Source organism: Pithys albifrons, chromosome 6, assembly GCF_047495875.1.
Source record: "Pithys albifrons albifrons isolate INPA30051 chromosome 6, PitAlb_v1, whole genome shotgun sequence".
NCBI classification, from domain to species: domain Eukaryota; kingdom Metazoa; phylum Chordata; class Aves; order Passeriformes; family Thamnophilidae; genus Pithys; species Pithys albifrons.
The window spans coordinates 26,563,901-26,576,477 of record NC_092463.1 but is presented as its reverse complement, the minus strand read 5'-3'; the positions used below and the strand labels follow the sequence as shown (position 1 = coordinate 26,576,477).

At 38.9% G+C, this 12,577-nt stretch overlaps 1 protein-coding gene across 5 annotated transcripts in view; it reads right to left on the bottom strand.

The window, feature by feature from the left end:
- The window catches only part of BAZ1A (bromodomain adjacent to zinc finger domain 1A), a 65,688-nt gene that overhangs the window by 34,186 nt on the left and 18,925 nt on the right, over positions 1-12,577 (bottom strand). For all 5 annotated transcript variants that reach the window (XM_071557940.1, XM_071557942.1, XM_071557943.1 and 2 more), the window contains exons 4-6: positions 7,897-8,040; positions 1,727-1,828; positions 474-561 (exon numbers count right to left, since the gene is read on the bottom strand). In XM_071557940.1, the coding sequence (XP_071414041.1) occupies positions 474-561; positions 1,727-1,828; positions 7,897-8,040 (334 nt within the window). The remainder of the gene's footprint in view (positions 1-473; positions 562-1,726; positions 1,829-7,896; positions 8,041-12,577) is intronic.

Here is a 12,577-nt window from a genome sequence, read left to right as displayed (position 1 = left end):
CATTTTCCAGCTAAAAGCATTACAACAGATTTGTATTGGCTTACTGTACTGAACCAGAAACAGTTCATTTTTTACTTAGAAATACCAGCTGCATACCTTGAAAAATGAAAACAACTCATGTTCAACTAAGCAAAAGTATATGACACTTTAATAAATAAAATTTTTCTAGGCAAATGCTCCCTTTTTTATTTTGGGCACTCTTCTAAGCTGGTAGCTAAAAAAAGAAATTAGAGAATTCTGGTTCATGTACAGAAAAACTACCATCTTGTTTACAAGCAGAAATTAACAAAAATCTGTTTTTATGCAAAAAGTTCAAGTCTTATTTTAGAAATGTCAAATATTAACTTAGTATATTATATTTACAAAAAGCTAAATTTTATGTCATTTAAAAAAGAAGCACTGGGCAGTTTGTAGAGAAAAAAATACTAAATAGGGTCAGTATTTTATCACACAAGTTATTTCTTCTTACTTACCTTAGTTTTAATTACTCCATCATGTGGTTCACAGTGTTGTTTCAGAAAAAGTTTAAGCCTATCTCGAGAAAAGATATGTTTCCTCCGGCTGTAGTAGGAAAGAAGGGTGTATTATCAACTAACATCTTCAATGATTGTTTCAGTGCAGCCCAAAATATGTGCAAGAATGTATGAAACAGACCATATCATTGACCTTTCTCTTATTTTCAGAAGTATAAATAACACCCTTACTATTGTAATAACAGCCATTCTTTGTAACCCCAACTGAACCAAAAACTTCTTTATGAATAAACCAAAACACAAGTAATGCTTAAACACTTGGTTTATGCATCTGCAATTTTTATTTTGAAGATCCTGATACGTCCTCTCCTATAAATACATACAAACTCCACAGTCTATTCATCCATGGTAGAGCCTCCAAATATTTCTTAAAATTCCCAAATACAACTAAAGGCTGATTGTTACAGAAGAGAGTGAAAACAAGAAAACAAGGACAGCAGCAATCACATCTCTCAAAAGGGAAGATGAGCCAACAAGGGGGGGAAGTAAATTCACACACTGCTTGGTCAGGCTGTGACACTCTTGCCAGGACAGTGTGCACTCTGATAGTTCCTGGCATTTCAGGAAGCCCAAACTACTGCACAGGAAGGAAAAAATTAACTACACAGGAGTGTAGTTAATGAAAAAAACAAATCCAAATCTGTGCTGGAACTAAATGACTTGAAATCACTGAAGATTTTTACAACATCAGTTTGTAAAGTTTTAATGCACAATCTATTCTAAACAGATATTTTAACTAAATTCAAGACAGACTTGTTATTTCAGAAGCAAAAACTCTGCTGCTTTCTATTTTAAATCAGTCTGATTGCTAATGTCTGCCCCAACATTTCAAACCAGCAATGCTGCCACAGAGAGTGCTCACAATGCCACTAGTTCATTAATATTGTAGAATAGGATTCTCAAACTTTTTTTCACCTATTCCATCAATCACAAGAGTAGCCACAGGTATCAGAAGTCATAGCAAGTCTCATCTGTGTGTCAATGAAAGCAGAGACCTGCAAGAAGCTGGTACCCGTGTTAATGCCAGTAGAGCTTGGAACCATTGTTATAGAAAGCTTGTAGCACAGTATTTTGTTCCAGTGCTTTTAATTAATAGCTCTAACATTGTTTTAAAATGCCATTTTATGCCAAAAACATCTTGTACAATTCACAGTTACAAAGTACAATTTTAACTTTAACATACTAATTTTTACCTTAGTTGAGATGCTTTAACAATAACAGGTTCATATAAGTGTTTTTTAATAGGTTGGACTTTGTATTTGAACAAAGAAGGGTCAATTATGGCTTTCTTCTCCCTAAAATTAAAAAAAGAAAGTTAAAAATTTAGATTTACACAACATCAGCCTTTTTAATATATTCATATGTCTACACAATGGCCCTCTTGAACCAAACTATATTAATACAGGCTGTAACTTCCACTGGTCCAAACACAACCTATTAACTTGTGCCAACTTTTCTGCTACTATATTTAAATCTGCACCAAAACCACATCCTGCAAGGAGCAGGAGAAGGGATCAGGGATGTTGGTTTTCTTAGCAGGGAAATGGGAGATAAGAAGGGAAGGAAGAACAAAGAGAGAAAGACAAGTAATAATATAACCCTATCCTTTGGAAAATTGTCTCCTTCGTACTCGCAGTACTCATGATGGCAACAGGGAGGCAAGGAAACAGAGAAAAAGATGATGAGGAAGGAATCCAAAAGACAGAGTTAAATAAATAAAAACAGTAACCCAAAAGCTACCAATCACATTGCAAAACAAATAAAAAACACCTATTTTCCAAAAATACCATTTTAGAAAAAAAAAGAAAGCTTCACCAACAACATTCTGAAAATAACAGAAATCATAAGGCAAAGCATCTACACTTTAAAATCAATGTTTATCAGGTTACATGTTGTATTACCCGAAGTGCATTTCCCTTTCACATCTATCAGTACAGAGAACTGGGTTTTTCCCATGCATGAAATATATTTCTTCATTTTTAATGTAACAGTAGAGGGTTTCTACCCCTCTTCCTAGGAGAATAACACGCAGGTTTAGTGTGCTACCAAAACAAAATTCACTCCTTTAAAAGACAAAGAGAGGGGGGTTGCCACAATGTATTTTAAGAAGTGTGGCATATTTATGGACAGACTTCATGAACAGAGCTAAACTAATGAGACTTTCTTTAAATAATTGCATTTTGCTGTTAACAGAACAAACTTCTCCTAGGGTGGCAATTCGTAATTAAGAGTCATACTGTTTTAAGAGGAAGAATTCAATCATCATTTCATCAGTAAGGAAAACTGAAGTAGTAGTGGTTGAACATAGTTAAGAATAAATGGACTGACAAAAAAAGGAGATTTACGCTTGGAAACAGCAATACATCTACTAAACCTACAGATGGGTCCTACAACATGCACTGTCTTGCACAATGCTATTTAAGTTGAAATCTCAAGTTGAGTCGCTCAGACCAACTCCAGTTTAATAAATATAAAATAAAAACCCCACCAAGCTAGTCATTTCAGCAATACATAGACAAACTGCATAAAGAAAGTAATACAGTCTACCCACTGGCAAGATTTTAACATCTCTACTAGAGTTTGTTGAAGAAGCCCTCGCGTTTTGGTCATGCCATGACCATCTTCAGTCTCAAGACAGGAAAGCTAAAGTAATGAAGGCTGTCACTGGGAATTTCTGGATAGCATAAAATATAAACTTGCTCCTCACTATAAGCCCTGAGTTTCCAGCCCTTTTGTGTAATAAGCTGAAGAACAACACAAATAGGTAATGTTCAGATAAAAAATAAAAGGCATCAGAGTACGAATGTTAAAGCAAAAGTGTATTAGCTTGTTTATACATTTTGAATAGATTCTAAGCTCCTATACTGTCTGCAATCAAATGCAGGGCCCAAAGAATAATCAAATGTTCAAATCCTGTATTGTTAATCATTAGTTTTTAGTTTGAGTAAATCCTTCTCTCAGCTTCAGCTGATCAAATGTAATAGGCCATACCTAATTTCCAAGACACATTTTTCTGCTTAGTTTCTGAGTTTCCAATTATTTTCCCAAGAAGTGAACATATTCCTGAAATTCTCCTCAATAAATCCAAATTTAAAGTCAAAATTTTGCTTAATGCAGAAGAAAAAGGCTGTTCAGAACACGCGGAATTTTTTTTAAATTATATAAATCGTCTAACATCTTTGCCATAAAAGTAGTATTTTTGGTTATATTTTACTTTATAAAGCATTACAAAACATGCAGGAGTTAGCAAGGGTTATACGCATTTCACAGCAGAGAACCCTTACAGCAAACCTTCACAGCACAGCTCTGACAACCAGCTCCAGAGGAAGAACACAGAGTATCTTGTAACTTAGGCAAAAATTGGAACTGACTAACCCATATTACACTAGTTTCTAATGCACTCAAGTTAACATGGTTAGCACCTGTAGCCGTGTCTTGCATTTTTGGATGGGGTCATACTGAACCACTGACAGATAAGAATCTCATCAGGCCTTCAATTACTTTGGCATGATGATCACGTGATCTGGACACAAATTTCCTCTTACAGTACCACTATAATATATTCCAACACCACGGTACTAAGGTAGCTTTTCCAGGAAACTGCTGAGACCTCAGAATCACATCATCATGAAGGCTGGAAAATCCCTCTAAAATTACTGAGTCCGACCACTAACCTGGCACCACCATGTTCACCACTAAACCACATCCCACAGAGCCACATCCACACGCCTTCTGAACATTCCCAGGGACGGCAATTTTACCACTGCCCTGGGGCAGTGTGTTCCAATGCTTGACAACCCTTGGTGAACAAATGTTTTCTAATATCCAACCTAAACCTACTCTAGCTCAACTTGGTGCCATTCCTTCTTGTTCTGTCACTTATTACCTGGGAGAATAGACCAGCACCCTTCTCACTAAAACCTCCTTTCATCAGGTACTTGCAGAGAGCAGTAAGGGTCCCCCTGAGCCCCCCTTTCTCCAGGCTAAACAACTGCAGCTTTCTCAACCTTGTCCCTTTCAATTACCTTGTCCAGGACACAACTATCTGTACTATCTGGTCTGAGTCTTGCCAGAGCTACCTATACCTTATGGTATTAAGAGAAGTAGAAAAATAGCAAAGAAAAATACTGACAATTAGAGGATCAGGAATACACTTGAAATTAATGCTGCCCCACTTTTCCAAAAAGAGGTAGTGGCTTTTCTCCTTCTGTCTAAGTTTGGGAATGGAAAGAGCTCTTTTGAAGAATGCCAGCTAAACAACCCAATCATTTATGGTCTCCTTATGCTCCAGTGCAAGCCTTACACGGAGGTGACCTGCCAATCCCGACAGCAAAGCTGAGCTCAGCAGACCTTTGAAGGTTGCCCTTGACAAGCAACTCCTACTGAGCAATAACAACTGCCCATCTGGAACTGCAAATATTTTCTGTAATCTGACTAAAACTTCAACAACAAAATAGAGCAACCTAAAGCCTGTTAACAACAGTTATACTAGTTATACTGCTATAGGGACAACACAACAGCACTTCGCAACAAAATCCTGACTTTGAACCTCTGATGAAGATTTTAAGCTGCCTTTGATCCAATACTTTGGTCTTTCCTTACAATATAAAGTGGAGTAAGGCCTAACATCACTATTATTTGATTCAAGGGATGGAGGGAGAGAGACCAAGACAGGAGAGATAAGAATTAAGGATGAAGAAAGATTTGTTACACTGAAGATATTGTGCAACTTTGATGACAAGCTATGCCCACATTTATTTTTTCTCCAAATAAAGTCAGAAAACTAGGCTGAAGGTGGTAAAAAGCCTGGACAGTAAGGTTCCACTGACATACTTCCAAAAACTTCATTACCTCTTATATCCCAAAGTTTGCAGAAACCACTCAACCTTCCCAAATTAAATAAACACCCAAATTTACTGCCATGAACCAGCCAGCAAACCAAGAATATTTATTTTCTAATATTTCTGATGAAGGTCCATCATCATTCAGCTTACTCAGAGCCCTGGCAGAAGGAATCCCATGAATTAAGTTGAAGCTGAATTGCACACATTCATTAGTAAAAGCCCCTCTACCTCCAGTCTGCTGCAAGGTGCTAAAGCAAATTGAAAAGTTCAACCTTACCACTCTAAGTTTAGCAGTTTAAGGTGTGATCACTGTTATTCTATGTGATCACTCTCCTATGGTACCAGAAGGTCCCAGGGCATAGCAAAAGTGGCCTAAGAACTCGAACCCTGCTACCTTTTGCTTCAGGGCCCAGGTCTTAGAAAGCGCCCTGTTGTTCTGGGGGAGTGGAGGAGTGAGCACATCCTGGACTCTTTCTCCCTGTACCACCTCAACTTTTACTGCAGAACACAAAAAAAACCTGTGAACAGGAACACTTGTACAGACTGCATGGCTATTTCTGCCCCACACAGACAGGGGAAGGGTCACAGAAAGGCTGGGATCTCTAATGACATCTATTTTCAGTTAAGATTCTCCAGTCTTACAGATTCTTCGCGAAAAAAATTTGCAGATGGCCCATCCAATCTGTGCTGTGCTCCCCTCCCCCTCTCACTCACAAACACCCCGAGCATCTGCTGTACCATTGTTTAACAGCACTGCAGCTTTGCACAAAGGCTGTCTCAAAACCTGAAGATTTGTATGCAGGCAAAGGCAGGACTATCATTCTTCACGTATCAACTTGACATTGGTCCCAAGGTGACTAACATTCATACTCTCCCACAAAAAAGTTTCACTATAAACAGGAAAATATAGTCCCTGGAAGATTAGGGCTGCAAAGCAATGTCATTCAGTTCGGTGGGATTTCTTATTTTTATGAGTAATGGCATAAAGAATCTTAAATGCCACACAAAAATCGAAAACAACGCTTTGCTTTCAAATAGGTTTGACAGGAACAACAAATAACACTTTCCAAGTTTGCATATAGGCAGAATATATCTAGAAAACAACTGACACGTTATTACACTCTTGCTTGTTATAAAGAGATTCAATTAAAACTTCCAGTAAGCATTTTAAAGCCATAAGAGGATCCAATTTAAGCCTGTAGCACAAGTGTTAGTTAGGTATGTCATAGAACAGTGCTTCAAAAGTTTGTATATTCTCACAAGATTTCCCCTTCTCTCCCTTCTCTGCACTGTCAAAAAAAACTCAATCAGCTGAGAAGAACCACAGACTGTCTGGGAGTGCAAGACTTAAGTCTTACTACCAGCTCTCCATGCATGAAAGTGACAGCACTATAAGGGGATCAATCCTACAGTCACCTTCGTGCACATTTGCCTAATTCCAAGAATAACCTCCTTTCAAATGCCATATGCCTTTTGGAACACCGAAAATGCACTTATTTTCTAAAATATGTAGGACATATTCATGAACAACTGCAACGCTGCCTTCAAGAGACCGCAGAGAAATTTAAAAATTATTTATCCCATGTTATTTTCTTAGCCAACTGAGGAGCTCCAGCCTAGTTATTCAAGGCATGTCAGGACATGACTTCATCAAGCAGTTAGCAGTAAGTTTAATTTCTGTATCAATGTGACCACTTGAAGTCAGTAACAGTTCATGTAAAGCCTCTTGTTGCTGGATTGGGGCCCAATTCAAACCCTCTTCTTTCATCATGGTGCCTGTGAAGCACAGACATCTTCTCATACTGCCAGGATAAGATGCATTCACAAGCTCAGTTATGGTCAGTAAAGGGACAGACCAAACTAAGCATCACAGAGCCAAGAACATCTCCTACTCCAAGTATTAAACTACTCCAGCCTATAGCAAGTTCCTCAAGACACAACACACACAGTTTCACTGCACCTACATTCATAATCAAATCCATTAAATACAAGGGTATATATTTATATGGACATATGCACAGTGAAGAAAGCTTTCTATGTTTTTAATTTTTTGGACATAAACACACAAAGTCTCTGGGAAGACTTTTCAGAGAGTTCCAGTAAAAGCATGTCCTTCTCTTGTAAGGCAGTTTCAACTCTGAGCCCCATGATGGAAGTGAAATAATACCTGACTCTGGAAATGCAGAACATGACTGCATTTTCCAAGCTACAGCAGCAGAGGCTCTGCAGCACAGAGAATTACTGACAGGCACACACAGCTCTTCCACCATCTCTCAGCAAAAACACACTGCAAACAGATTAACTATGATTATTCTGTAGGTACTCCATTTCTCCTAATGCAGTTTCCTGGTTGATTAACATAACTGGCACCTGTGAATGTTCAGCTTGTCACCTTCGGCTGTCTGAACACTCACGACCCATTCAGATCAAGTAATTTGTTTCAGTCAGACTCTGCCACATCTGCTTTAGTCTCATTTCCACCCAAACTCAATTATTTATACTGTAAAAGTATCATGTACCCATTTTGTGCAGAGCCACTGTTGGTTTCTGAGTCGTCACTGTCGCTGATGACAATTGTGTCTCCATCAGCACTGCTGGTATGGCCATTTGCCATTCCATTATGATGGGCTGGGGCTATGACTTCCAAAATCTTACACTGCAACCTGAAATAAAACACAGACATTTATTAATGTCAAAGTCTTTCACCAGTGCAAACAGCCTAAAGTTGTAGAAGATGTTATTTTAAGAATCCATATATAACTGAACATTGTGTTGTCTGCTAAGTAAGTAAATAACTAAGAGCCTTGCACTGAAATACTGGGTAAAGTAAAATACTGATGTCATGAGTACTATCTAATAAATGAACACATTCGTCTGCTTACACAGCTATCAGCTTCACTACTCAGGACAACAAATCTATCTAGTTCTTTGTGGTTATATTTTTTTCCCAGTTCTCATTTAAGTAAACTAAAAAGTTAACTTAATATGTTAGTTTAAAACTAGACAACAAAACTTCTACATTTATTTTGATAGCAGTCTAAGAAAAGCAAAAGATTTTCAGATCCCAAAGTATTTTTTCTTATACAAGATCATCTTCTACTGCTGTCGATGACCTAAATAAACAAGGCTGAAATGATCATTATGCATCTAATCTTAATAATGGCCCATTTATCTGCTGACACATATTAAGGCTCCATCTGGCACACAAACAATTGACAAAACAAGTCTATTCCTTTGCCATCCTGAATGCTAGTCATAAAAGGCAGAATTAACTACATATCAAAAAGTATAAGTAATCACCACTTCATGCTGGGTAACTATATTATAGCTGGTTCTTAAACACTTTCACCCCTTTCTAAAATTCCATGGTTCATATTTTTCAGCTTAACATCCAAAAGCCTTGTCTGATTCATGAAAATCAACTATTGTAGTCAATGGACACTGTCACATACTACCAATAAAAGCTGGAAGTGGGGGGAGAAAGAATACATAATAATTCTCTTCTCTGGGCACCAAACACTCCCACTTGAAATGAATAAAACAGAAAACACATGAAGTACTGAGCTTGAATTAGTGTGGCATCACATCTAAGTTAAAAACGAACCCCAATAAATCCATGACACACAGATTCTAAGTGTTCTTCTATCTGAACCGAACACTGGCAAAAACCAAGCAATGTCAAAATATTTCTTAAGCATGTCTTCTACAAGCAAACAGAAAAAAAAGCTGTGCACACTGGGGGGGAGGGGAGAGGGGTAGTAGAGGGAGAAGAGTTGAAAACATCACAAAAACATTAAAATATCCTAAGTAGTATCCACTTGTGAATTTATCAAGCATCAGTAATGCAGTTAGAGCCTGTAGCTGCTTTAACAGGAAGAGAGCTCCAGGATGCTCCAGCAAGTTACGTTATTTTAAAAAGTAGAAAAATAATTTTAAAAAAACAGAACCAAAATATTAAAATCTGTATCTATCCCTAAAGACAACAATATGACCTATGCTTAAATTACCCATGGGGATATGATATGAGAGCTGCTTGCACACAGAGGCAGCCTGAGCCTGCTTGGACTCGCTGGCCACAGGCACACTGACACTGCAACACAGCCTGCCTTACTTCCAAAGCTGGCTGGTCTGGGGCTGGAAGACACGTTTTCCCAGTCACTGGAGTCCAGCCTAATTAACTGTGAAAATCTAAATAGGCTCTTTGTAAAAAACCAAGAGCACTCAGATATAATGGAGATAGAACCTGGTGGCTGCTCACCAAGTAAGTCCAAGTCCAACAAGGCTTATTAAGGTCTGGCCCAGCACCAGACTCTGTCTGAGCCCTACAAGTCTATCATTAGTAACTTGGTTTTCCACTGTTTGGAACATCACAGCCTCCCCTTCACACCAAATAACATGGAGCTGACTGCATAGTAGAACGTATATTATTAGGCTGGGCCTTTTTAATCTAACAAAGATGACTTGCTAAAATAAAGAATTCTTAGTAGAACTACTTTTTAACAGATTATAAAACATATTTCGTGGGCGGTCCAACTCCAAATAAAACACACACTGAAATTCTAACGGAAAAGCAGCAAAGGCATCACTGATGCCTCCCAGGCCAGGGGCAGGGCCCGAGCTGCGCTCCCGCCGCGCCCCGCCAGGGGGAGCGCGCCCGCCCGAACCGCCGCGCCCGGGGCCGCACAGGGACAATGGCGCTGCAGCGGCAACACCCCGGGCCCTCCTCCGGGCAAAAACTCCTTCAATGTTCAGTCACCGAGTACTTCTCTAATCATTTAACACTTAAAATTTATCCATCGGGAAGCCCTGTAATTTACAGGGTATCACATCTCCTTCTCTAAGGATAGAAATGATATATTCTACACACTTGATTAAGTAAGCAGCAAAATCCCGAATACAGCTCCCAATACAGCTCCCTTTTTTTTCCCCTCTTTATTTGTAAACGGGAAGAATGACTAACAGGTTAAACTGTCCCAGAAAGGAAGGGATACTTCGTCTTCTATGCATTCAAATCATTGCCAGAAACCTTTTGGGGAAGGAATCAAGTAAATGACACGCATTACCTGGCTCAATAAAAGCACAATTCGATGCAATTTAATGCTTACTGATAGACAAGAGATAAAAGGAAGTGATGCAACCGTTCCTTCTGGCACTAAAGAAATAATCTATGAATGATTTTTTTAGCCTTGCTGCAGTCAAGTAATGACTAGAAGCACCCAATTTCCTAGACTAAGAGGCAAAGACACTCTCCTCCTAGTGCAAGAGGTCTGCTCTTCTCAATAACCTAATCATGCCCTAAGTTCACTAATTATAACTCTTATTTTATATCATAAGGTACATAAAACAACATAGCTGAAAGCTGAAGCAAGACATTTAAATGAGGCATACTACTCGAACTGCTTTCTAAAAAAGATAGTTTAAGATCTTCACAGAGCTTGTGACAAAAGTCAAACCATACTCACTCACTGTTTTCCATAAAATAAGAATTGGGTGCAATTCCATCTAAAATGAAGCAGCATTAATGTACATATATATGTACCCTAAATATCCCTCTCGGTCATCAAGCACTTTCTTCAAATTACTAGAAGGATTGTGAAAAAGTTTACTCAGTCACACTAAGTGAATCCCAAATGTGTTCAAAAAAAGCTCAGCTATAGGGCCATCAGGAGCTTTTACAAAATAGTCCCAGCAACTCTAGCTCAGACATTGACACCCATACTCAAAACAGTTTTGCTTACATCTTTCTGCACTACAGGCTGTTATCAACAACCAGGCACTGGTCCTCTGGTCTGTCCCAAGGATGGCCTTTATGCTTATAGCCCTGTTCTTTGTTAAGCTCAGAAACTACACTCTTTGAAGTCTCTTATGTTATGTTGTGGGGTTTTGTTTTGTTTTGGGGGGAGAGGACGCTTTCTTGTTTTTTAAAAAAAGAAAAGAACAACACAGGAACCCAAATTGTTTCAACACAAAGCCAGAGGTGGTATGACCAATGTAATTTTTTTTTAAAATATCAATATATCATCTCTCTCAAATGAAAAAGGAGCCTGGGAACTTCCACTGATTTCCATGAATCTTGTGTAGGGCTGGTCAGCTGCACAAATGAAAGAACATAAGTGACTCCAGCAATCTAAGGGCAAGAGACACTGACTAGAGACTGTGGCAGCTTAGCACAACCAGCAGAAAACTTTAAGATCTGACTGAACTTTGTCACTCCCAGAACAGTAAGGAAGAGGCAGGCTGAAGGTGTACAAAAGCAAACTGCACCTGCAGCAGCCTCAGGCTGCTGCTCCACAAGGTGCAGAGATCACTTAACAGTTCCTGCCAAAAGGGGAAATCTTTCCCTGCCATTCCTTCTTCCAGCCACATACTTGGCATGGTGCTTGCTTTTTGTAGCTCTGGCACTCAGTACCATTTACTGATTGCCATTAAATTGAATTCATCTGTCTGACAAAAAAAAATAAACAAAAGAACATATAAAAAACCCAGAACAGTTGAACAAAAATCCCTAAGCCAAAGTGAAGAGCTAGGTAAGTTTGTGTCATATCAGCTACTTTAAGCAGCTCACTGAAGGATGTGACGAAACTAGAGCATATGCAAAAGGCAAATACTGGTCACAAATAGAAGGGGAGGAAAGAGAGCTGTCCATCCACTTGAGAGATGTGGGAAGAGATGTTGTCATTGAAAACTGAGGCAAAAAAGTTTTTGAGTACCTCAGCCTTCTCCTCATCCATTGTTACTAGTTTTTCAGCATTGTTTATCGGGGCTGACACCTTATTTGACCCACATTTTCTGATGAACACACCTGTAGAAGCCCTTCCTGTTATTCTTTACATCCCTTGCAGGTTCAATTCCAGCTGTGCCTTGGCCTTCCTCACTCCATCCCTACTGTCACGTGAAAGGGAGGAGGGAGACAGAAATACAAAGATTTCTAGTATTGACTTTGTTAATTAAAAGTTATTAGCTGTAAGTGCTTCCAGACAATCAGATCCTTATGTACCCAACGCTGTCTGTCTTTCAACTGACAGCCCACAGGTTGGAAGGTTTTCTGACTTCTAATGTGAAGCCACACTTAAGCCAGGGAGAAAATTATTAGCAATAAGCGCTTCTAGACAATCAGGGCCTTATGTTCCCCAACACTGTCTGTCAACTAACGGACAGCCCACAGGTTGGAAGGTTTTCTGACTTCTAATACGAAGCCAC